Raw genomic sequence first — 23,910 nt, forward strand, 5'->3', positions numbered from 1 at the left:
CGTGCTCGCTGGACGGACAGTGGAAACGAATAAATATTTACTGCGTCCGCTGAGAGACTCGTGCTCGCTGGACGGACAGTGGAAACGAATAAATATTTACTGCGTCCGCTGAGAGACTGGTGCTCGCTGGACGGACAGTGGAAACGAATCAATATTTACTGCGTCCGCTGAGAGACTCGTGCTCGCTGGACGGGCAGTGGAAACGAATAAATATTTACTGCGTCCGCTGAGAGACTGGTGCTCGCTGGACGGACAGTGGAAACAAACAAATATTTACTGCGTCCGCTGAGAGACTCGTGCTCGCTGGACGGGCAGTGGAAACGAATAAATATATACTGCGTCCGCTGAGAGACTCGTGCTCGCTGGACGGACAGTGGAAACAAACAAATATTTACTGCGTCCGCTGAGAGACTGGTGCTCGCTGGACGGACAGTGGAAACGAATAAATATTTACTGCGTCCGCTGAGAGACTCGTGCTCGCTGGACGGGCAGTGGAAACGAATAAATATTTACTGCGTCCGCTGAGAGACTGGTGCTCGCTGGACGGACAGTGGAAACGGATGAATATTTACTGCGTCCGCTGAAAGACTGGTGCTCGCTGGACGGGCAGTGGAAACGGATGAATATTTACTGCGTCCGCTGAGAGACTGGTGCTCGCTGGACGGGCAGTGGAAACGGATGAATATTTACCGCGTCCGCTGAGAGACTGGTGCTCGCTGGACGGGCAGTGGAAACGGATAAATATTTACTGCGTCCGTTGAGAGACTCGTGCTCGCTGGACGGGCAGTGGAAACGAATAAATATTTACTGCGTCCGTTGAGAGACTGGTGCTCGCTGGACGGACAGTGGAAACAAATAAATATTTACTGCGTCCGCTGAGAGACTCGTGCTCGCTGGACGGACAGTGGAAACGAATAAATATTTACTGCGTCCGCTGAGAGACTGGTGCTCGCTGGACGGACAGTGGAAACAAGAGAGACTTTTAAATTAAAAAAAAAAATTTTTTTTTATTTATTTCATTTTTTTTTTTTTTTTTTTTATTATTATTTTTTTTTTTTAAATATATGGGGGAGGTAAAGAAAAGGCTCCTGCGGGAGCAGACACTGCTGCGGCAGTGAGGAGATACGAAAGGGGCTCCTGCGGGAGCAGACACTGCTGCGGGAAGTGAGGAGATACGAAAGGGGCTCCTGCGGGAGCAGACACTGCTGCGGCAGTGAGGAGATACGAAAGGGGCTCCTGCGGGAGCAGACACTGCTGCGGCAGTGAGGAGATACGGAAAAGGCTCCTGCGGGAGCAGGCACTGCTGCGGCAATGGGGAGATATGGAAAAGGCTCCTGTGGAAGCAGCTCTGCATTTAACCCATCCAAGTGCACACACGGCAGTGAACGCGCACACACCGTGAACGCACACCCGGAGCAGTGGGCAACCATTTATGCTGCGGCGCCCAGGGAGCAGCTGGGGGTTCGGTGCCCTGCTCAAGGACACCTCAGGTCATGGCATGGCCGGGCCGTGGCTCGAAACCCACATCCCTAGGGTTAGGAGTCCACTCTCTAACTACTGGGCCCTGAGTTCCCCCTCCTTGACTGTGGGAAGAGTAGACAGGTTAGTAACATTTTCAACCTTTGTTCATTTTCAACCAATGTGGAGGAAGTTTTTTTTTTTTTTTTTTTTTTTTTTTTTTGGCAGTATAAAATAAGAGGCAAAAATTATTTTACTATTGTAAATATGAGTTTATGACAGCGTTTATAATTAAACCTCTGTAGCAATAAATTTACCGTTGTCTGAGACGTCATGAAATGTTCTTTAGCATCATGACCATAGAATGTAGTCATGGTTCTGCAAGGTTTACCATGGTTTCCAGAGATCTGGAGCTGATTCTGGGTAGCTCGGTGGTTTGTGACTGTTGTCTCGTGGCGCGCTGTCTTTTAAGGGGCCGGTCACCTATCACCCCTTTTTTTTTTTTTTTTTTCTTTTTTCTTTCTTCCTTCTTCTCAGGCGCGTCCACACCGCATCGAGTTGAAAACATCTCAACTTTTCAGGATGCCGCAGCGCAAGAATATCAGACCTGAACTAGGAAGTTGGTCACCAGATCACAGGGTAACCAGTTAAATTGCATGGAGACACCGGAGAGCGCCTAGATGTTCCTCTGAGGTGCTCGCTCATTGCAGTTGTGCTGCCGTGGTACACCATATCGGTTTTGCAAAGGGAACAAAGAGACGTTTTATTTGTCCTCTGTTTAAAGTATTCTCATACTTTTAATAACAGTGGTCTCTGTTTGTGATAGAATGTACCTTCTTCATTCGCCGTATGCCATTATGCGAGATGTAAACAGTGTGACGCGTCCACGCATTGCACGCATTTTGTAGTCGACGTAAACGATGACGTCGACACGTCTTTGCAGCACTAATTAGTGGTGGAAATTATGATTCTTTCTAGAGATTCGTTCATTTTCGGTTCATTCACCAAAATGATTAGTTCAGAGATAATTTCTTCGTTTTACACAGAATATGCCAGCAGGTGGCAAAAGAGTGTATTATGTGGTATGTCTTACGTCAACGAACGCATTCACTTGTTACAAAAACTGATCTGGCTTTATTAAAATGTGTGTATAATCGTGTTCGATATAGGAAGTCTAATTGAGTTGTTCAGATGAACAAAGCACGGGGTTTCTTGCCTAATTAGCATTTTAATTGTTTGGTCAGACAGTTTGTATATTATTTATTCACATCCATAAATCGGGGATTAACCTTTCTTTTACGGTCTATGGATTAAACGTGGAGTTGCTATATATCAAGACGAGCGTATGTGCACAGTACTGTACCTATAACTGCGCTTTGCATTTTCGAGATTGACATGCTAAAATAGCAGATTAACCCAGTTTACTCTAATTCAAATGTTCGCGAACAAGATAAGCTATGTGCCAGTTCATTTAATTCACAAACGACGTGTATCCGTTCATTCAGTTCGTTCACGAATGACAAGTGTGCCAGTTCAGTCATTTCACTCACGAACGATAAGATCTCTAGATCTAGTTCAGACTCATATGAAACTCGTTCATTGAAGGGCGTATTCGTTACTACATTCAACAAATCACATACTCTGTCACATCTCATACTCGAAGGCTATCGGCTCGATGTTGAGTAATTCTTTGACAGGATGAACGGTTGTTACCCGGTTCACGGAGCTGCGCATGCGCTGCTTAAAGCGCCGCGCTGCTATGAAGGGAGGAACTTTACTGAACGAGAAATATGAGTCCGTGGATAACATGAACGATTTGTTCGCCTAAAAGATTCGTTCACCTAAAAGATTCGTTCAAAAAGAACGATTCGTTTACGAACGACACATCACTAGCACTAATGGATACATCTGGAACACTGGTTTCACGTTGTAGTATAGACTGTGGAAACAAAGGCTTCTGAAAACTATGAGAATCATTATGCAATGAAAATCATTATGTCTGTAAAACATACCAACAGACATGATTATGGCAATAACGTTAATTGCAGTTATGTGCTATTCACTTACAAGCAGTTCTAAAGATATTTACTTGCATGCTTTCATATTACGGTCCTAGAAAAACTCAGAATTTACTCACACTGCTGTCCTGCGGCAAAACGAGGGCATAATGATCACGCCAGTAGATGGTGAAATATGTCCCCAAGAAAATTGGTCCTGCCAGAATAATTGCATGAAACTTGTCTGTAAAACCTCAGTGAGGTTTAAACATGCACGGTAAGGCAGATGATATCTTTGGACATTTCAGTGTGGATGATGACTACCTCATGGCCTGATTTAACAAACTTTAAGCCTCCTTTCCACAGCACGCGACATTTGTACACGATTGTCGCATTTCTCCCTCTCGCGGCAGGCGTGCTTAACTTTCAAACTGGTCGTGCAGTAGCCCTAACTGTTACCTTGACATGTTCACCATGGTAAAGTTAATAATTTGAATGAATAGAGTGTATAATGTATGAATACATCGTCACAAATCAGATTACCCCCTAAATAAAAACAGTAGGTTTTGTGGGGCTAATCACGTAAATAATGGTTTAATAATTATTTCTGCCATAATTATTATGAACCATCATTTTACATAAATTATGTTGAAGAATAATGTCAAGGTTAACAAAATATAGGTAATTCTGACCTCGCACCGAAAGATCACATCCGGTCGGGCGTTTGCACACGGCCTGGTCGCAGAAGTTTAAATATTTGAACGCATCCGAGGCTCAATTTGGATCTGAATTTCCACATACATATGTGATCGGAACTCCACGCAGCTCTCGCACTACTTCTGGCCGCAAACCTGTATTTACCGTCTTCATCTGAAAATGTATTGATTTATGACGCACGGTCTGCACCGCTAGAGGAGGCGGCCTCAAACTTCGCCTCGGCCGGAAAAAGCCGCGGTGAAAGGCTGAGCCGCTGCGGGAAGTGAAAGAGGCTTGCTGCAGTAAGAACTGAGGAGCGGGCTGGTTGAATGCCTGCTGGTGCTGCGATTCCAGCGCTCAAAGAGAGCCCGGTCTTGATCGGATCAATTGTGGTGTCAAGCAAGGCGAGCTTGAACTTCGCACGGTCTATTGGCCACGACGTGTGGCTTGGCAAGAAGAGCAGCTGTCTCGATGACGTTTGATGGTGCTCAACGGCCGTGTTTAATGATCATGGTCAGCAAAGTAGCAGATCTGAGAAATCGCCGGTATGGATCTCCTTGTTGGAAGGAAAATTTCGTCTGTGATAAGATGACGGACTGCGCGAACCGGGATGCTGAAAACCGTCAATGAACAGAGATAGGTTCTGCTGTTATTTATACCTTGTCATGAGTTGATTACTGATTGGTCTCCACTTGTGTTAATCAGGTTAATGAACTGCGACTGTTCCTCCCGAACTTTGTTATAAAACAGCATTTATCTGACCAATCATAGAGTCTCTACTAAAGTAACAAACTGATTAGTTTAACCAGGTGTGTTTGATTAGGAGGATTTAAAAAACAAAATTGGAAATACTGTTGGTGTGCCTCCAGGAACAAGGTTGGAAAACACTCAAAGTTCTATTAAATGGATTTTTGACCTTTTATATGTGTTGTTTTTATTAGTAGAATGGATTAACTTTGTGTCATCATACGTTCTGTTGAATGAATTTAACAGAATAGAATATAGGCCTATATTACTGTCTTCATCAGATGATGGTCTGTGAATTGTTGACAGCAATTATATATTCTAATACATTTTTAAAGATTCTGTTGAATCAGTAAATGCAATAGAAAATAATATTTTTTTTGTCATCATCATAAGTTGTTGCATGAATAGAACTGATGATTTTTGTACGGACTCTCTTGAATAAATAAAACAGAAGGGTATTTCTTCATTTCAAGCAGTTTTTTTTATGTATATAAAACACACTATATAGTTTTAATGATGCTACAGTTTACAAGTTTACCATAGATCGTTACAATTCTTAAACTGTAATACTATCTTACAGTATTACTGTCTCTACTATTTTGATCAAATGAATGAAACCTTATGAGCAAAATAGACTTCATTCAAAAACATTGAAAAATCTTATCGACCCGAACATATCGAATGGTAATGGAAAGAACAGAATTAATGCTTCTGTCAACATAATATATGTAGTTCAAAGAATAGAATAGATCCGACTATTTCCATCATGACGGGTTCAGTTGACTGAATAGAACTGATCCTTCTGTCTACATCAGAAGCAGTTTCATTTATGGAATAGAATAGAATATGATGGATTGCATTATGTCCCTGGGAAAGGCTCCGTATTGTCATTGGGGTTTCTGGCTTTGTTTAACAGGCATGTGAGGAGGACATTTTGACACATAGAGTATGTATTTTTGTAAATAGAAGAGTGTAGATAGAAACATCTCCCACTTCAATTTGTCTACAAAGTCAGAGTTTCAAACTTTTATTTCCCTGGCTAAAGGGCTCCTAGTGACCTGAATCATCCGAGTAATTACAGATTTGCAGAACGCCGTGTCTAAGAGGAAGAGAGAGAAGCCTTTCTTCCTAAAAACAGCCTTGAGGGAGAGATTGCTGTGATAGAAGCGGCCGCATCAGCAAGGTCAAATAAACTCCCCGTAATTCATCCAAACTTTTTAATTCTTATTTGAGCGCTCGTGTACTCGGCCTCTCTTCAAACGTAAGCTCATCTTCTCTGTGGATATTTCTTATTCATCTTTCTCCGGGTGAGATGGGTGGTGAGTGGCTTCATAATGCATGATGTGTGCGGCTGGTGCCGGATGGAAGGAACGTGTGAGAGAATGACTGAGCAGCTCTGTGATTGCAGCAAATGAACCTTGAGGAGAAGGGCCGCCAGTTTGACTCAAACGTTTCAAACCTTAAATTATTTATCAGCATTAAAATTTCCTTTTAAATGTAAATGGTGATCCTTCCACTTGTGTTTGTGAGTGGAATGGAGATGTGTCCAGGGCATCTTAAATAAATGAAATAAAAGTCATGGTCTAATAGTAAGGGGAGAGATTTCATAAGTGATGCAAGTTGTAATCTCAGTGCCTGACCGATATGGCTTTTTGGATGATTGATGTCAATAACAGGGTAATTAAAGATAGTAAATAATGCATGCTATAAAGAAATTTGTATTTTTTTAATGTAATATTTTTTGTTTTCTAAAATTAGAAGTAAACAAATAAAAAGCTAGAAACTGAAATTAAAGATTTTTCAATTTTTAGTGATTTATTTTTTTTAAGTACTCACTCTGTAACCAACAATGCACTGTTAGTGATGATAGAAAGACAAACAGTTATTTTTCATATACCATTTACCACTTGTTTTTAATAATAATTTATTAGGAAGAGTTGGTAAACAAAGACACTATTGAAGACCGATAATAAGAGCTGTCAAAATAAAAGTCCAGCTTCATCCAGTGAAACAGAAAAACTTCTCGGCCCATGCTGATATTAAAAACGTAGTGAATATCGGCTGATATATCAATTGGTCACTAATAGGCTTGTCAAGATAGACAGTGCTGACGGTAAAACCGGTGCTAAGCCACAACACAGGTTACGCCACTTGCCAACTGCGGCACCGAGCCCCTACTGTCATTTAGATTTTTTTTATAGTATAGTAATAATTTAGTTCAGTAAAAGAACAGCACGACAATTATAAACTGAACACGCCAGCTCAATTCAGCATGCCAAACAACAGTCGCATCACATATCAGATTTCATTTGTCCAGTGAGAAGAGTGAGAAGAGTGAGGCGAGACAGACAAGACGATAGCAGAAATGTAAAAGTGGATTTTGGAAAGCCTATTGACTTTTGCTGTTTATCTAAGGTGATTCTGGACATTTTTTTTTACTTTATTTAAACTTTGTGTCATTTATTTACTTTATTTGACATGAAGGTGTAGGCCATGCCGTGCCTCCAAGCTTTTTTACTCATTTTGCTAATAAACGTTCTACGTTTCTTATTTATTTTGTTATATATTACGCATTTACTTTTACTGTTTAAACTTTATGTAAGTTATTTGTTATTTTATATTAGGCATAGACTACCGAATAGCATGGTGTGTTTTTATTTGTTTTGTTTATAAAAGTTCAATGTTTTATATATAGGCTAAAGTGAGTTTGACATTGTATTTTGTTGTTGCATTCAAGCAATTGACACCGAACTGCCACTAATTCGAATATAGAATATGCACCGTACTTTTAAGCTGTTTAAAAGCGAATGAAAGTGAGCAAAAGAGGGAAAATTCTAACAAACTAAAAACAAACAATTGCTTAATGCCGAATTTGAAAGTGAAAGTAAAAGCCCCACCCCCACGGTGATACCAATATTACCGTGTTGTCATATGTCGATTAACAGGTGGTAAAATTTCCTCACCGTCACAACCCTAGTCACTATATGTTTATTTAAATTATTAGATTAGCTTTATTTCTCAACCTTATCACTTAAAAACCATTACTGTCATGGTGCAAGATGGTTAAAAAAAGTGAGACATCAATAAAAGCTATTCCTTAAGACCAGTTCTCTGGAAACTTTGATCATTGCTGGTAATTATGGATACACAAGTTTGAACTTCAGAGCACATTTACCCTTTCCTTAATAACTAACTACCCTCTCTACTATATAGAATTCATGAAGATGCATTAGAGTTGTTGTGGAAGAAGAGCAGGTTGAGACACTTTGACTGAGGATTCACTGATGGTTCAGTTTGTTTAATGGTTGCTGCATCAGTGCGTTTGCTGGATAAATTGTTCTGTGTTAATAAGGGGTAAGGTTTAATAGTCCCACAATGTTTGTTATTCCATATTTCCATAATTTACCCAATTATTTAAGTTGGAAGTTCATGCCAGTGATTGTTTAATAATTGCCTCACAATATCCTACAGTATATGTCTCTCAGTGGGTGCTGTTTTCTCCTTTATTTGCAGATCCTAGAGCATTCAGCAGTTCTTTACAGTGTGAGTACAGGGATGGCATTGGCTTTGTTCCGTGCTACTGCAGGAGAAATGCTGAGTCATGATAATTCAGTCTCGAGTGCCCTATGTAGAGTGAGTCTCGGCTCTCTCAAGGTTAAATGGACGCACCACTCAGATGTGTGTGCCAGATAAGATTTGAATGGACCGAGCTTTGAAAAATACACAGAGCTATCTGTCTGGCATCGGCCTTCTTCTTGTTCTGGTTAAGTAGAGGAGATAAAGACTGCATACTAATTCACCTATTGCCGGTACTATAATAGCATACAAGACTAGAATTAGTGTATCCCAATAATAATATGATGAAAACATTACGCCAAAGGTGTCAAATTGACAACTTTAAAAAGAAGAATGAGATCAAATTCCATTTTAAGGCTAGCAAGTTCACATTGGATTTTTTTTTTGGCAAGATTATGTATCAGTAACATTTAAAGTTACAGTAAAATCTGATGCTAAAATCATAAATGAAGCTTAAATCAGCTTAAATGTGATTATGTTTGTGAAATAATGCACATCCTTCCCTTCTTTCTCTCTGTGTAGGTTGTTTTCAGCTATGTAACGTGTTCAGGCAGAACATGGAGATAGACCAGTGTCTGCTGGAGTCTCTGCCGTTGGGCCAGCGTCAGAGGCTGGTCAGACGCATGCGTTGCGAGCAGCTGCGGGTCTACTATGAGCGCGAGCGGACGCAACAGAAGCAGAGCTTCCCCAAGCCCCGCTCCACAAACCGCAAAAAACAAAGAATCAGCTTCACGCTTTCAGACGTCATCCAGGACGCCATCATCCGACACGATGACAAAGAAGGTAGGAAACTTATGTTTGTTTATCAGTAATGTTATCTTGGTTTCATGTAAACTATACTGTAAAAAAAAAAAAAGTCTGAAGTCTGTTTTAAGAAAATGAAATGAATGAGTGAAAATCATTTCTACAACAATTTTTTTTTCAATGTATAAGCAAGTTAATCATATACTGATCAAAGACCAATAAGTTGTCAATAAAAAATGCTATTTAAGGGGTAATTTCCATAGGGGATGTTCTTAAGTTGAAGAGCACAAAGAAATTGAACACAAGGCTTGTTTACAGACATATTAATTCCAAAACAAAGGAACCTTTATTCAGGGTTTCTGCAGGTTTTTAAAGGGTCTGTGACAAATCAAGACCTTAAAAAGTCAAATCAATGCAGAAACTCTTTCTTAAAGAGTAATTAATTAAATGTTGCATGCGTTACAAAAAATGTACATCTTACTCTGTAGTTTTTTTCCAGTCTTGTTTCCCAGTACAAATATCTAAACATCCTTAAACCAAGAAGTCTGAAAAATTTAACCAAATTAAGTTTTTATGCTTATAGACGACAACAACAACAACAACAACAACAAAACATATATGCATCAGTCAGAAAAATAAACTTGTTTTCCCTTGTGTATTTTTGTATAAATTTATTTTTTCTGACCCTGCTGGTAGTTATTTGTGCTTGTTTTAGTGATAAACGTAATTTTTATTGTTTAATTTCTTTATGTCCCCTTACATTTAGTCAGCCTTAAAGAAGTTGTAAAAAGTCAGTTTACCCTCAATAAACCTGCAGAATCCCTGTTTATTTCTGTAGCACTTTATACAGAACAGATCAAAGCAGCTTCACAGAGATAAACAGGAAAGTAGCAGAATACATTATGGAAACTCAACTATGGAGTTCAGATTCTGCTGAAAAGCAGCTCTAAAAGACAATAGTGTCATTTATTTAGCTACATCCAGTTCAGTTTTGGTAACTTACTAATGTACACCGTCACTACACTCTATTTTGAACTGCATTGTACATGAAGAATGCCCCCCCACTGCCCTCAATCAAGTTTTTGGCTCTTCATAGTAAAAAGTGTAGGCACTTCCTATCTAAATAGTGGCGCTATTTAAAGAAGAGCATTCAAAAGGAATGGGCTGTCTGTTTGTGTGTGAGTGTGTTTGTGTTGCAGAGAGAGAGAGAGAGAGAGAGAGAGATTGATAGGAGTGGCTTAGTCAGAGGGGCAAGCCGGTGAAAAAGGCCAAATTAATTTCCAGAAAGGCGAGCCGTCACAGGAGTTGCCATTAGCTGCTGAGTATTAGATCATTCCTCAAGCTGATTATGGGCCAGTCAAAAAGCTAATATTCAGAGTGTGCCGCGCCATTCCTGCGGGACAGGCAAAAATAATCTAATCAAGAGCGTGTGTGAGACAGGGTGACGATCACAGAGCGGCCACCTTCTGCATCATGAGCAATGGCGGAGGCTAAATGAACTCAACCCAAGTCAGCTATTCCTGTCTGTGACTTTGCGGTTGGGAGTGGCAGAGCTGTTCTCATTCTGCTTATGCAAGATAAAGGTGAGAGGCCTCTCGTTTTTTAATGTAGTGCCATCCATCTGAAGGCGACATAAAACTTTCTCACCCAGCAGAGCTTAAAGTTCTGCATTTTTATAGTCAAACCGACTCATTTCCCAGATGATACAGATTAGGGGTGAACAGTCAGGATCACTGGAACAAAACATTATTTATTAAAAATACCTGCTGTTTGATCTATTATATAATTAGTTTCACACAAGGAATGAGTCTTCTCTCTTTTTAATTGGATGTGATGGCTGTATTCTTTGATTCTGGAGTCTCTCTGTTCCACAGTTTGTTCAATTTTATGGCTCGATTGGTCTTTGATTACACATTTAAAACTGCGTGGTTAATTTGGATATTACTCTGTAATTCCTCAGGTAATTAATGGTGTCATATGAACAACCAGTCGACAGTAATGCTGATTTTAAGTTTCATGAATCTTGAGTACTTACAGTAATATTTGCTTCATTTTAAAACGGACATCGTAGAAAGTAATAACTTCTGATTGATTTGCTGAGTTTGTTCACTGAAGGATTCGTCATACTCCAACCTGTAACTTCTAAATTCCCAAGTCTATTTGAACTTGTGCAATAAACAAGCTCAGAAAAGGGTGGTCACATTTCCCATTGTTTACCCGTTTATTTTTAAAGGGTGAAATCCAGCCATTTGAATCAAATTGGTGACTTGGATTCACTGTGTTGACCAAAAATGTGACTTCTGTGTGAGTTGTACTTCATACCTAACTACACTATTGGCTCTAGGCAATGGATTTATTTAACATGAGTTAATTTGTTTGGGATTTGTAACACTGCTAGTGCTGTGTAGTTGTTTTTGCAGCTCACGTGGATAATAAAAGAAGAATCTTGTTGTCACACTTAAACCTACTCATACCACCAAACCTGTCTTTAACCATACCCACATCTCACCTCAATAGCAGCAAAAGTGCTTTGCAATACAATATGAAAGCAATAAGTACTCGGTACTTTGTTGATGCAAGTACATAGTAGTTAAGGCCACTTTATATAAACGAGGACAACAATAAAAATAAAATACAAATAAATACAGACAATAAAAACAATACTCAGCTTATAATGGTTGGCAAAGTTCTGCCTAGTATGTCTCTCACCGCTATTATAGATATAGTGATAAACTGAAGTTTGACATTAGATATGGAAAATATTTAAATATGGAAGTTAAATGAATGATTTTTGGACAGAGGTGTCTAATCAGAATCTTCCAGGCTGGTGAGTTGGGACATGTTGGAGGTAAACTCTGTAGGATTTTGGCCCTCCAGGAATAGGTTTGGACACCCCAGTTTTACAGGGAATAATTATAAGTGGTTAGCAAAGGGTGGTCAGTTTTGATTGGTGCTCATGAAGTCTGGTGCCGGTATGTGGTGATGTTTTACTACCTCCTGTAAGTCATCCATCTGTTCCTTTGTCTTCCTCTGTGCAGCTTTCCATTTTCATATCTTTCCCGCTCTCAGTCCCTGCCAACCATTTTCCCAGCTGTCTTGGTAAATCGGTGTCTGATATCCCAGCAGCCTTTGCAGGTCACCGTGTGCGTCTGTTTTATTGGCTGTAAGCCGTGTTCAGCTGGTCCGCGGCACCAGCTGGTGTTCCTGTGGCAACGCCTGTCGGAAACATGGCACCTTTGGCTAAGGATGAATGGCAACTTTAGCCCACCTACTAAACACTAATTACCAAACTGGCAATGGCTTTGGCTTTTGTTCTGATCGCTCATCTAAACGTGATCAGCGTCCTGCACAAATGCCTTTTGACCACTCAGTGACTCAGAATATTGATTTCTCATGGCTCCGTGCCTGTGTTTTGGCTTAAGGCGTCAGTATTGCTTGGCTACAGATTACAGTGAAAGCTGATGTCCGACACAGTGTCTGGTTCGTTCAGTGAAATGAGAGAATGCATGTGCACAGACAAATTCACTTATTAAATAAGGGAAAAGATAATGTGACAATTTTTCAAGAACATTATAGAAATTTCATTAACCGTAAAATCCTGAAGGATTTGTTTTTAGCCAGACTTTTTACTATCAACATGTAGTCTTTTGTCCACATTGCAGCTTGTTCTGGCTAAGAATCACCCACAGGTCTATTTATTTATTTTTATGTCAATGTGGAAAAAAAAGAAAAGAATCCAAATAATATTACAGCTGTCTCAGAATGGTGCAAAAGTATATAGTACTGATTACTTTACAGACATACATTAAAAAGCAGAATAGAAAGTGCTTCGGTGCATTTCTGGTTCCATCATCTCAAAGTCAATGAGTTGTTTGAATGGATTAAGTGGGACTAAAAAAGTTTTCAGAGACTTTAAACATCATCATGCTGAAAAATGAAAATGTACTATTCCACTTTTATAGCCTTGTGTTTAGAATTGCACTTTTGTCAACCATTCAAACAAAAAAATAATAATAATAATCTTTTACTTTTTGAAAGTTCTGGGCTGGTACACAAGTACAATATGTGTGCTTTTAACCGAGTTCTGTGTCTGTCACCAGTTTTAGAGATTAGGAATTTAGCTGATGCTTGTACTTAAGAAACTAGCAGTGCACTTTTTATTAGGTCATTGCTGTCTTAGAGGAAGGTTAAATGCTTTCCTCAGTGACACAGTCATGATGGTCCATTGATTTGCCCCTTCTGGGACTTCAACTACAATGTCCTAGATGTTTAACCACTAAGATACATCACCAACAGTGTCACAGTGTCACAGTTTCACTCTGCACATGTAACACTTGCAGATGCTATCCATTTTTGGTTGTATATTTCACAGTGACAGGCCTATATGTCTAATAACATTGATTCTTCTTCTCTATCTGCGTTTCAGAATGCTAAGTTTAAATGTTAGCCTCAGGCTGAAGATATCCCAGAGGAACCCTGGGAACTGTCTGCAATGTTCTTCATCTCCCTCATCTTTAATCAATTGAAAAATCGGCCAAAATGTGTTAATAACACATAATCAGGAGTTTAGGGTTGTTCTAGAGGTCAGAGTGGAAAGGGGCACATTTGGAATTTGCGTTACACCCCTGTGATCGAAATAAAGAATGGAGATCTAGATGGGATTTATTTGGTTTTCTTTTTCGCTTGTAGGGAAAATGTTTTCATCGAATGATGTCATTGATTTGTCTTGCGTGTATTGTCTGTATTATCATTGCATTGTTCACAAATGAAGGTTGATAGATTGTGTCCATACATTTTACTCGGTCAGATCTGAGCCCCGGAGACAAATCAGATCAAGCATACATGAAAAAGCATTGAGACATAGCATCATTGAGCTACCTCCTCAGTTCATGAGAGGGATAGGGAACACACATCCATGATACCGAGGCACAATTAGATTACGCACTCTGCCTCTCAGTCGCTATCCCCTTATACTGTTCACACGGCTTCTCAGAGGTGAACTGAAGCATCACATTTTTGTGACATCAGCTCACGGTTAAACATTAATGAATCTCTAATAAAAATGCAGATCCACAGCCCTTTCTCTTTTATCATATGGGTCTGTGTGTTTATTCCTGTTTAAAAAGTGTTGCCTTTTCCTTAAGTCACAGACTTGCATGCAATACTCGCTCAGACTTTTATTAACATTTTTTACATACTTTGGTTAGAAGTCTGTTCAGATCTTTTATGTTAGACAACTAAAATAGTGTAGTTTGTTGCGGAGAGGAGTGCTGTTGCTTTTCAGAGTGATTGTATTTACTTTGAGGGATGCACTTGAGTTATGTCTTCAAACCCGAATGTCAAAGAGACTTGATGATGGTGTTGGAAACTCAGAAGTGAAGACCAGGAGACGCTGGAATATCTTTCACACAAAAGTTACTCTTTATTGAGGACTCGCTGTGCGTCGCTGTAGTCATCAAAGTCTCACCAACGCAGTGATACTTTGGGTTGCTTGACTTGATCATCTCAGAATGTCATTATCTTAACCTCAAAATGTAAAAACACAATGTACATACTATAACATTGGAACCTAGATTTAAAATTTTATACATTTGCAATCCCACAGTGGGCTCTTGGATCAGTATCTAAACTATGTAATAAAGGGCATCAATAAACATTTGGCTTCCAGTAGGTGCTGGCTACAATATCAGTTTGAATTCTAAATATAATCTTCATGCACCTGTGGATTTGTGTTTCTTATTAGAGGTCCTCCAAGCTCATTGTCTTAACGCGATCAGGCCAGTATGAGAGAGGGAGCAGGAGCATATGGTGCTCTCAGAATACAGAAAGATGAAATCAATTCCAGTTGGACTGGTTTTTGTGCTGTTTCTGAATGCTGATGGAAGCTGTGCTTGCCGCAGGTCTTCGCCTGTTATTGGGCTGGTATTGAATGTTATTCTCAGTGTCAGTTTGATACATTTTATGAGAATTGCACATTAAAGGCTAGAATGTTTTTATTTCCTCCGGAATCCTTTAGTAAAGGCTTGCAAGATACATATCTTAGGATTTTGTCACTTTTTTGAACTGATCCTAGGCTGTTTGTCCATTTTAAATGTAGTTTCATAACAAGGTTTGGGAGAAGCACATCAGATACTTAACCTAATTAGCACAGGTGGAACCACTCAAGATAATCAACCTTAGGGTATAAATACAGCTGAATCAGCCTACCTGTCTCCATTGGTTTATCAGCATGCTGGTTGGCTTCATCTGTCACCTTACCACTGACCCATTTTTCGTACCAACGAAGAGAGCTTCACCGGGGATTTATAAGACCTGCTGCTTTTGCCTGACCCGCGATCTTTCCTACCCAGTCAAACACGACCATTGAGCAGCATTAAGCGTCATCGCGACAGCTGCTCTCCTCGTCAAGCCACAAGTCGTGGCCAATAGACCGTGCAAGCTCCGAGCTCACTCGCTCGACACAATGACCATGCCGCCCGAGACCGAGCTCTCCTCGAGCTGGAATCCAACAAGCCTGGGCCACACCCAAGTTCTCACCGCAGTAAGGCTCTCACTTCCCATGCGGCTCATCCATTCACACCGGCGATCCGGCCGAGTTGCAGTTTGACGCCGCTTCTTCTAGCGGCGCAGACCGCGCGATGTTAACCAACACATTTTCAGGCGAAAACTCTAAAAGCAGGTTCTTCTTCATTGGATTTTACGGTAGTTGGCATCCAAAGTGTTGCATCTAAAAGCAGGTTCGTGGCTGAAAGTTTGTTAAATGACGTCATGACGCAGTTCCGTCTTCTACTAGTGTTTTGTGGTGGTTTTGGCAAACCAGCGTAAAGATGCATTACCGCCACCTGCTGATCTGGAGTGTGGAGTGCGCATAGATTTGGACTACAAATACAAATGTAGATCCGTCAGATGATAATGCCACTTTTAACCACGAACAAAGGCATTATTTCCAGTCTTCATCCACACTGAAATGTCCAAGACATTACATTTGCCTTACCGCGCACGTTTAAACCTCACTGAAATGATACAGTAATGTTCCATGATAAGTTTAAAAAATAAAAATAAAAAAAATAATAATTTTTATCTCCATGCAATTTTTCTGAAATTATAAAAACCAAATTATTTAGGGACTTATTTAGTGATCACTCAAAATTCATGTAAAACGCATCTGCCCTCGTGTTTTGACGCAGGACAGCAAGTGGGAGTAAAATTACTGTTGCCTTTTCAGGACCGTAATATGAAAAACAGGCAAGTAAATATCTTTAGAAACCACTTAGAAGCGAATAGCACATAACTGCTATTAACCCATTTGCTTGCAAGCATCGCCTACTTCCCCAGTTTATTATTATTCACTTCCACAGCACGTTAAACTTCACTCTGACTTGATATGGATAAACCGTGCATCAATTGAAAGTCTAAAGACTCTGGCTTCGATATTTGACCAATATTTCGATAAAACATCTTTTCAGTGACAGTTATTTAGTAAATTATATCAGGAATACGATTCCTATTCCTGAACGGTAAAACGTTGAAGTGTCAGCTCATGGACAAACGTTGATAATGTATCTAGTCAGAAAAAATCATGAGCAGAAACATTTTTATTTTGGGTATGTAATTTCTGTCTCCATGCAAAATGGGGGGTGACTGGTACGTTACTGCTATAATCATGTCCTCAGGTACAATGTCTTGCAAGACTAAACATGCTTCATCGTTTCCAAAACCCTTTTTTTCCACCGTCCATACAACAACGTGAAAACAGCCTTCCAAAACGTATCTGCCCGGGAGACCGCCTAAGAGCCCGGAGGCCAAATGAGAGGAAAGGTGCTTTTCCAACAGTAACATAATAATGTGGACAATGTTTGAGGAATTGTCAAATCAGGCAACCAATTGCTAAGCTGGTAACACAGTAGGCTACCCATTCATTTTTTGCTTGCCCCATCAAATGTTACTAACCCTTTTTACTCTTCCCGCAGCCAATATCTACAGCAGCCGAAAGCAAATAGCCTTTCCTGTACCTCCTCACTGCCGCAGCAGTGTCTGCTCCCGCAGGAGCCTTTCCTGTACCTCCTCACTGCAGTATCTGCTTAGAGCACTTACAGCAGTGTCTGCTCCCGCAGGAGCCTTTCCCGTACCTCCTCACTGCCACAGATCTCCTCACTGCCACAGCAGTGTCTGCTCCCGCAGGAGCCTTTTTTGTATCTCCCCGCTGCCGCAACAGTGTCCACTCCTGCAGGAGCCTTTTCTGCATCTCCCGCATTTGGTCTTGCAGCGAGAACTTTTCTAGTAGAGCTCTTACGTTTTCTCTTTTGTCCAGTGAGCATTGGGTCTCTCAGCGGACACAGTGTGAGAAATCTCCCGGTCAAGCTTTCATTTCCCTCTTTCCCATTTTCTCTTTCTGTCCAGTGAGCATTTGGTCTCACAGCGGAGGCAGCGAGAACTTTCCCGGTAGAGCACTTACCTTTTCTCTTCCGTCCAGTGAGTATTGGGTCTCACAGCAGACGCAGTGTGAGAAAATCTCCCGGTCAAGCTCTCATTTTCTCTCTTTCCTGTTTTCTCTTTCTGTCCAGCGAGCAATGGTCTCACAGTGGAGAAAGGCACAAACTCGCCTGATCAGTCGCTCCAAATTACAATTGCTCCCCGTTGCAGGCCAGCAGGGCCCGTCAGTCCAGGTACAGTGAGCCGCCATCACGGGCCCACTGGACAAACATTCAGACCCTTTCTCGAGGTGCCAGCCCGCCAAACGTGGCACTCATTTGGGGGGGTCTTTAGTTCGGCGGCTGTCCTCCTGCTCTTTAGCTTTTTGGGGGGGTACTCTAGGTTCGGGCCATTCCCGAGCTCAGAGCCCCTTCCCCGGACAGCACGCCAAATACGCATTATAATACTTCAGTTAATTATATGTAAGTGTGAACTCGTGAAATGTAGTTTCATAACAAGGTTCGGGAGAAGCACATCAGATACTTAACCTAATTAGCACAGGTGGAACCACTCAAGATAATCAACCTTAGGGTATAAATACAGCTGAATCAGCCTACCTGTCTCCATTGATGGTTTATCAGCATCCCCCCTCCACCCCATCTCCTCCACTAGAGTTCATTTTACACTTTCATATACGGGGGGGTACTCTAGGTTCGGGCCATTCCCGAGCTCGGAGCCCCTTCCCCAGACAGCACGCCAAATACGCATTATAATACTTCAGTTAATTATATGTAAGTGTGAACTCATGAAACAAAATTTGGCATCAATTCTATAAAACCTGCAACTTTGGTAGGTGTCAGAAACCTAATAATATTATGACATGGATCCATTAAAACATTTCCTTTGTTATCCTGTCTTTTATTCAGGTTATAACAAAAATAAAGTGCTTAAAACAATGGGGTAATAGAGAGAAAATGTTTATTGGGCTACAGATACTGTAGTATTGATCTCCTGCAAGTGTAAATATATTCAACACTTTTTTTTCTTTAAGTATTAACCGGTGCAACCTTTTCAGCAGCTGTCTCTCATTAAAAAATGAAATTGTCGACCTACAGTACAGACCAAAAGTTTGGACACACCTTCTCATTCAAAGAGTTTTCTTTATTTTCATGACTATGAAAATTGTTGATTCAAACTGAAGGCATCAAAACTATGAATGAACACATGTGGAATTATATATGGAATTATATACATAACAAAAAAGTGTGAAACAACTGAAAATATGTCATATTGTAGGTTCTTCAAAGTAGCCACCTTTTGCTTTGATTACTGCTTTGCACACTCTTGGCTTTCTCTTGATGAGCTTCAAGAGGTAGTCACCTGAAATGGTCTTCCAACAGTCTTGAAGGAGTTCCCCGAGAGATGCTTAGCACTTGTTGGCCCTTTTGCCTTCTGTCAGCGGTCCAGCTCACCCCTAAACCATCTCGATTGGGTTCAGGTCCGGTGACTGTGGAGGCCAGGTCATCTGGCTCAGCACCCCATCACTCTCCTTCTTGGTCAAATAGCCCTTGATGCCTTCAGTGTGACTCTACAATTGTCATAGTCATCAAAATAAAGAAAACTCTTTGAATGAGAAGGTATGTCCAAACTTTTGGTCTGCACTGTACATCAAACAGTGTAGTCTCCATAAAATGTAACATTTTAACAGGAGCTTAATAATGACTTGTTTAATGTAGTGTATTCCATCCCAATTACATCTTATTCGGTGCAATAGCTGTTATATTACAGAGTTTTCAGAATCTGTGCTAAGAATCTGAAATGTTTACATTTTGAGAACAACAACAAATCGGAGTTGTTTAACTTACAAAATACTAAGAAAAGGGATTTGCCTTCCGACCCGAGATCTGTTCTAATAAGAATCTTATCTTTCTTATTTAAGTATATTCATACCAAGGTTGCTCCATATACAGGATCTGCTCTGCTTTGGTATGTTCTATCAACATTATTACCTATAAGGTTTATTTAATAACATTGGCATGATAATGCTTTTTCTTATAAGATCTTTACTATCACAGCTGTCCAAGAGTGGCATGACACACTCAGTTTATTGTATTTATATTATACATCTACCACAAAACAAATCTTATGCGTGACCAAGGTCTCACAAGAAATGAAAAAAAATCTCTAGGAATGTCCATCAATATCTATGGTCTAAGGCAGAGATGTAAATATCAGGCATAAGGACAACTGGAGAAATCTTTACCAGTAAAAAAGAAATATATTACTCAGCAGTCCTTTAAAGACCGTATGGGCGGGCATAATTCCTTCCAGCACACTGTGCCTCAGGGTCCCGCTAAATCATAATTTCATCTCTGCGACGCAAATTAAAGATGACCACAAACTACAGTGCCCATTATTCTGAAAGACCAAGAGGTCAGAATCATCTCATCAGTAATGCCCCATGGGAATGATTCTCTGAACCTCAAAAAACTCTGTAGATGCTTTACACAAGATTAAGATTGAAGTGCCGTGTCCTACTTCTGAAAGTCTGTGGAATGGGGCGGAATGATGTTACATATCTTGGTCATGTATTTTGGCAGGTGGTTTGCGGAGGAAACATAAAATGGCTGTCAGGATAATGGAATAATGACAGAGCTCTGGGAGTGAGCGAATGAGAGCGTTTACAAGCCCCTCGCAGCCCACTGTTATGCAGTGCTACTGGCATTTCTGCAATGCGCCATTCGCTCTGTGAGACAGGATGGAAATTAGCAAGAACTAACAGATGGAGGAATAACATTCAATTTCATTACGGAGAGTGAACATGTTGAGCCATGTACAATTTGAACTGTTTGAGTTCTCTTGCACCAGCTTTTTATACTTGCTTTTAACTGAAAAAAATCTTATTGGTCAGTCTTTAACATCTTTCACAGTTGTATCATTGCAGATGGTGTCGTGTGTCCTTGTAAAATCAATCAGAATTAAACCTTGCCTAAATTTCAACATCAAGTTACATATGATCCCTAAAGTACAGTATTGAAGGATGTTGTATTAACCCCTTACTAGTAACCCCCCTTTTTTGGCATGGAGACCGAAATTACATACCCAAAATAAAAAGGTTTCTGCTCATGATTCTTTCTGACTAGATACATATTCAACATATGTTCACAAAGCTGACACTTTAAAGTTTACTGTTCAGGAATCAGAATCACTCAGACTGTTATGATAATAGAGATATATAAGCTCAAACATAAAAACAAAAATAAAAATATTAAAAACATATGTTTTAAATGTATTTAAAAAAATGTTGATGTAGGAAATGAGTTTGAAAACACAGTGTAGCTAAGGCCACAAGTCTTCCAAGACTTCATAAAAAATTTCATAATCGAATCTGTAAAACTGTGAATTTTATTAAATATTTTCTAAGGCCATGTCATGTGTGTTTTTAGAGAAGGCTAATCAGATTGATTTATGGCCCTTGTCATCTCTGTAAGATCTCACATGTAAACACTGATGTGTGTTTTATATGTGTGTTTGGCTGTGAAAACTGCCCGTTTCATGATTGTATTGTTCTCACCAAACGAGTCTTTCACACCTCCGCCAGGTATGACACATTATCCGCATTATTCTTTTATCATTATTCTTTTGTTTTTATTCCACCTTTATTAGCCTTGATTGTGGTTTTTCAGGCTTTACAAAGACACAAAGCAGCAATCTCACTTCAGTCTCTGTTTGCATTTAGCCCTTATTTATCAAAAGTCTTACTATAAAAATACAACAAAACATTTTCTTACGACCTTACGTGAATTATTGAGACAAAAATGCATTATGAAGAAGAAAAGCACCTGCTATTAGTAGCATTGGTGCTAACGTTAGCATCAAGCTACATCTGACAATTTATGAAATTATTAGTACACTTTTACTCAAAACTCACTTTAAACCCCGATCGAGTGTTTATAATAACTTCCTTTAGCGATCAGGGGTGGAATTTGGTCGTTTACTGTTGTAAAAATATGTTATTTGTAGCCTTTTTCATCGCTGCACAAGTTAGCATTTCCGATGTACATTTTCGATTTTTTTTATAAAAACGCCCCAGATCTCAAGAAATTCTCATACCAAGCTTTACTATCGTAATCGCGGGTTTATTATTCGGATATTTTGTGTGTACAGAGGTGTTTCAGTGTTGTTTTGGCCAGATAACTACCAGGAAGTGTGCAGGAAGCATGTGACACGATGGGGCGGTGTCCAGATATGAAACTCTAGATTGACGTTTGAAAGACCCAATCAGAGTCTGAGTCACACACCGCACGAGCTGCCGGCACAGCAAACACATACACAGATCGCTGGGAGAGGCTGTTTATCATCTGATCGCGTAAATCCGTGGAAAATGAATAGAAATGACGATTCTGTCTGAAGAAATATGAAGTAAACATCAGTAAATATATCCATATATCTCCGCAGATATGCATCTTTGGTCTATAAATCCTTATTGACGCTGTTCAGTGAGTCTATGTGAACACAAATAAACCGCTCTTGACGTGACTGAATATGAGTGAGTTATGAATTTCTATTCAAAATGTGGCATAATACTGATTTATTATTTTGCACTCCTGACATAAATCACTAAATATCTGTCACTGCAACAATGTTTTATCAAAATATTGGTCAAATATCGAAGCTTGAGTCTTTACACTTTCCATTGATGCACAGTTTGTCCAGATGAAGTAAGACAGTGATGTTTAATGTGCTGTGAAAGTGAAACAATAATAAACTGGGGCCGTCAGCGATGTTTGCACGCAAAGGGGTTAACAAAACAAATATTATATCAGAAATAAATGATGGGACCTTGTTAAAAGGGAGATATACAATTCAGCCTTTCAAGGAATGCAGAGCTGCAGGTGCTACACACAGTCAGGTAAGTTTGTAAACCTTTATGTATGTTCATTATAATTGACAAGCTGAACTTCTGAACAGTTAATATGGCTTTGACAAGCAAATGAGGGCATTGATATGTTAAGACTGATGTTATGTACCCAATTCTGATTGAGATTGAGATTCTTTGCAGTGTATTTTCAATAGATGGTCTTTTTGGCTTGGATGTTCATTTTAACTCCTTATGACATGATCTCTTTTAAAACCACGGCGAGAAAATGATTGTGATGGGTTTTGTATCTCCAATTGAAAAGATCAAATAAAATTAAACCCAACATTAATAATTTATTCATAGGGTGGTGATTTCATGAAATACTGTATGTCCACTTCTCCGCTGCTGAAGCTGAAATCTAGGTCAAAAGCTGGTGGTTTGTTAGCTGATTTGAAGCAGCCAATCTAACTTGTTTTTCTTGGGTGCCAAACTGGCTTGTGTTCACTGATCCAAAACAGTTTTGCCAGGCATAGGATTGGATGGGATACAATGACATGTTGTCAATTGTCACTTCAGCTCTCTGGGTCAAAAGCTTTCTGTTAGGAATATGAATGGGATAAAAGTACTGACTACGCATGATGAGTTTTCATACTTTTTTTGTTATTAATATTACTTTCAATGAGCTGGAATGATTTTTTTTACCACCCCAGTGAGCCCATTTTAACCTCAACAGTGTCCTCAAATCCTCCTCCTTTTTATACTCAACTTTTCCCTGATCAGGAAAACATAGCCAGGCCTCCAAAAGCCTATTTCAAAAACATGAAGCGTCTATGCTTGACTGGAACTCCCAATGGATTTCTCTCAGGTCTAGAGATTAAGAGAAACTTGCTTAGCTGTTTTCTGAAGGAGAAGACGATTCATTTCAGAGATGAAAGCTCTCTTGTCATTGATGGTGGAACATGGAGCAACATGGGGGTTCAATTGAGGAAAGGATGGAGAGATGGAATAGATGTGAACGTGAAGAATAAAAGGAGAATCCTTGTGGTGATTTCTGTGGAAAATCAAATCAAAATGGCAGATGAGGTGAGGGAAATTTAGGCCTAATTACATTTTGCTTATCGTTTTAAGAGTTCAGCTGATCAGAAGTTCAACTATTTTCTTTACTGTTTATGATATTTCCATGCTTGGCGTACTGAGCTGTTAGCCCAACAACACGCTAACACCACAGTCAGTTGAAATTGAGTTTCACATGAGCAGATCTGCTTGAGTGTGTAGACTTTTTTTCTATCTAGAAATTAGACAGCAGTGCAGCTCACTAGGTTTTGGCACTGAGCTAATGTGTTTCCAATGGTTGTACAGTATACACACTATCTGAATGATTCAATTTGTCTGTTTGTGGTGCCACTGATTGAATTCAAA

General features: G+C 39.8%; 1 protein-coding gene across 4 annotated transcripts in view; it reads left to right on the plus strand.

Annotated features, from left to right (window-relative positions):
* Positions 1-23,910, plus strand: part of LOC113108919 (unconventional myosin-XVI-like) — a 222,370-nt gene that overhangs the window by 47,804 nt on the left and 150,656 nt on the right. For all 4 annotated transcript variants that reach the window (XM_026272343.1, XM_026272342.1, XM_026272344.1 and 1 more), the window contains exon 2: positions 8,997-9,257. In XM_026272343.1, the coding sequence (XP_026128128.1) occupies positions 9,032-9,257 (226 nt within the window). In that variant the 5' untranslated portion in view covers positions 8,997-9,031. The remainder of the gene's footprint in view (positions 1-8,996; positions 9,258-23,910) is intronic.

Source organism: Carassius auratus, chromosome 9, assembly GCF_003368295.1.
Source record: "Carassius auratus strain Wakin chromosome 9, ASM336829v1, whole genome shotgun sequence".
NCBI classification, from domain to species: domain Eukaryota; kingdom Metazoa; phylum Chordata; class Actinopteri; order Cypriniformes; family Cyprinidae; genus Carassius; species Carassius auratus.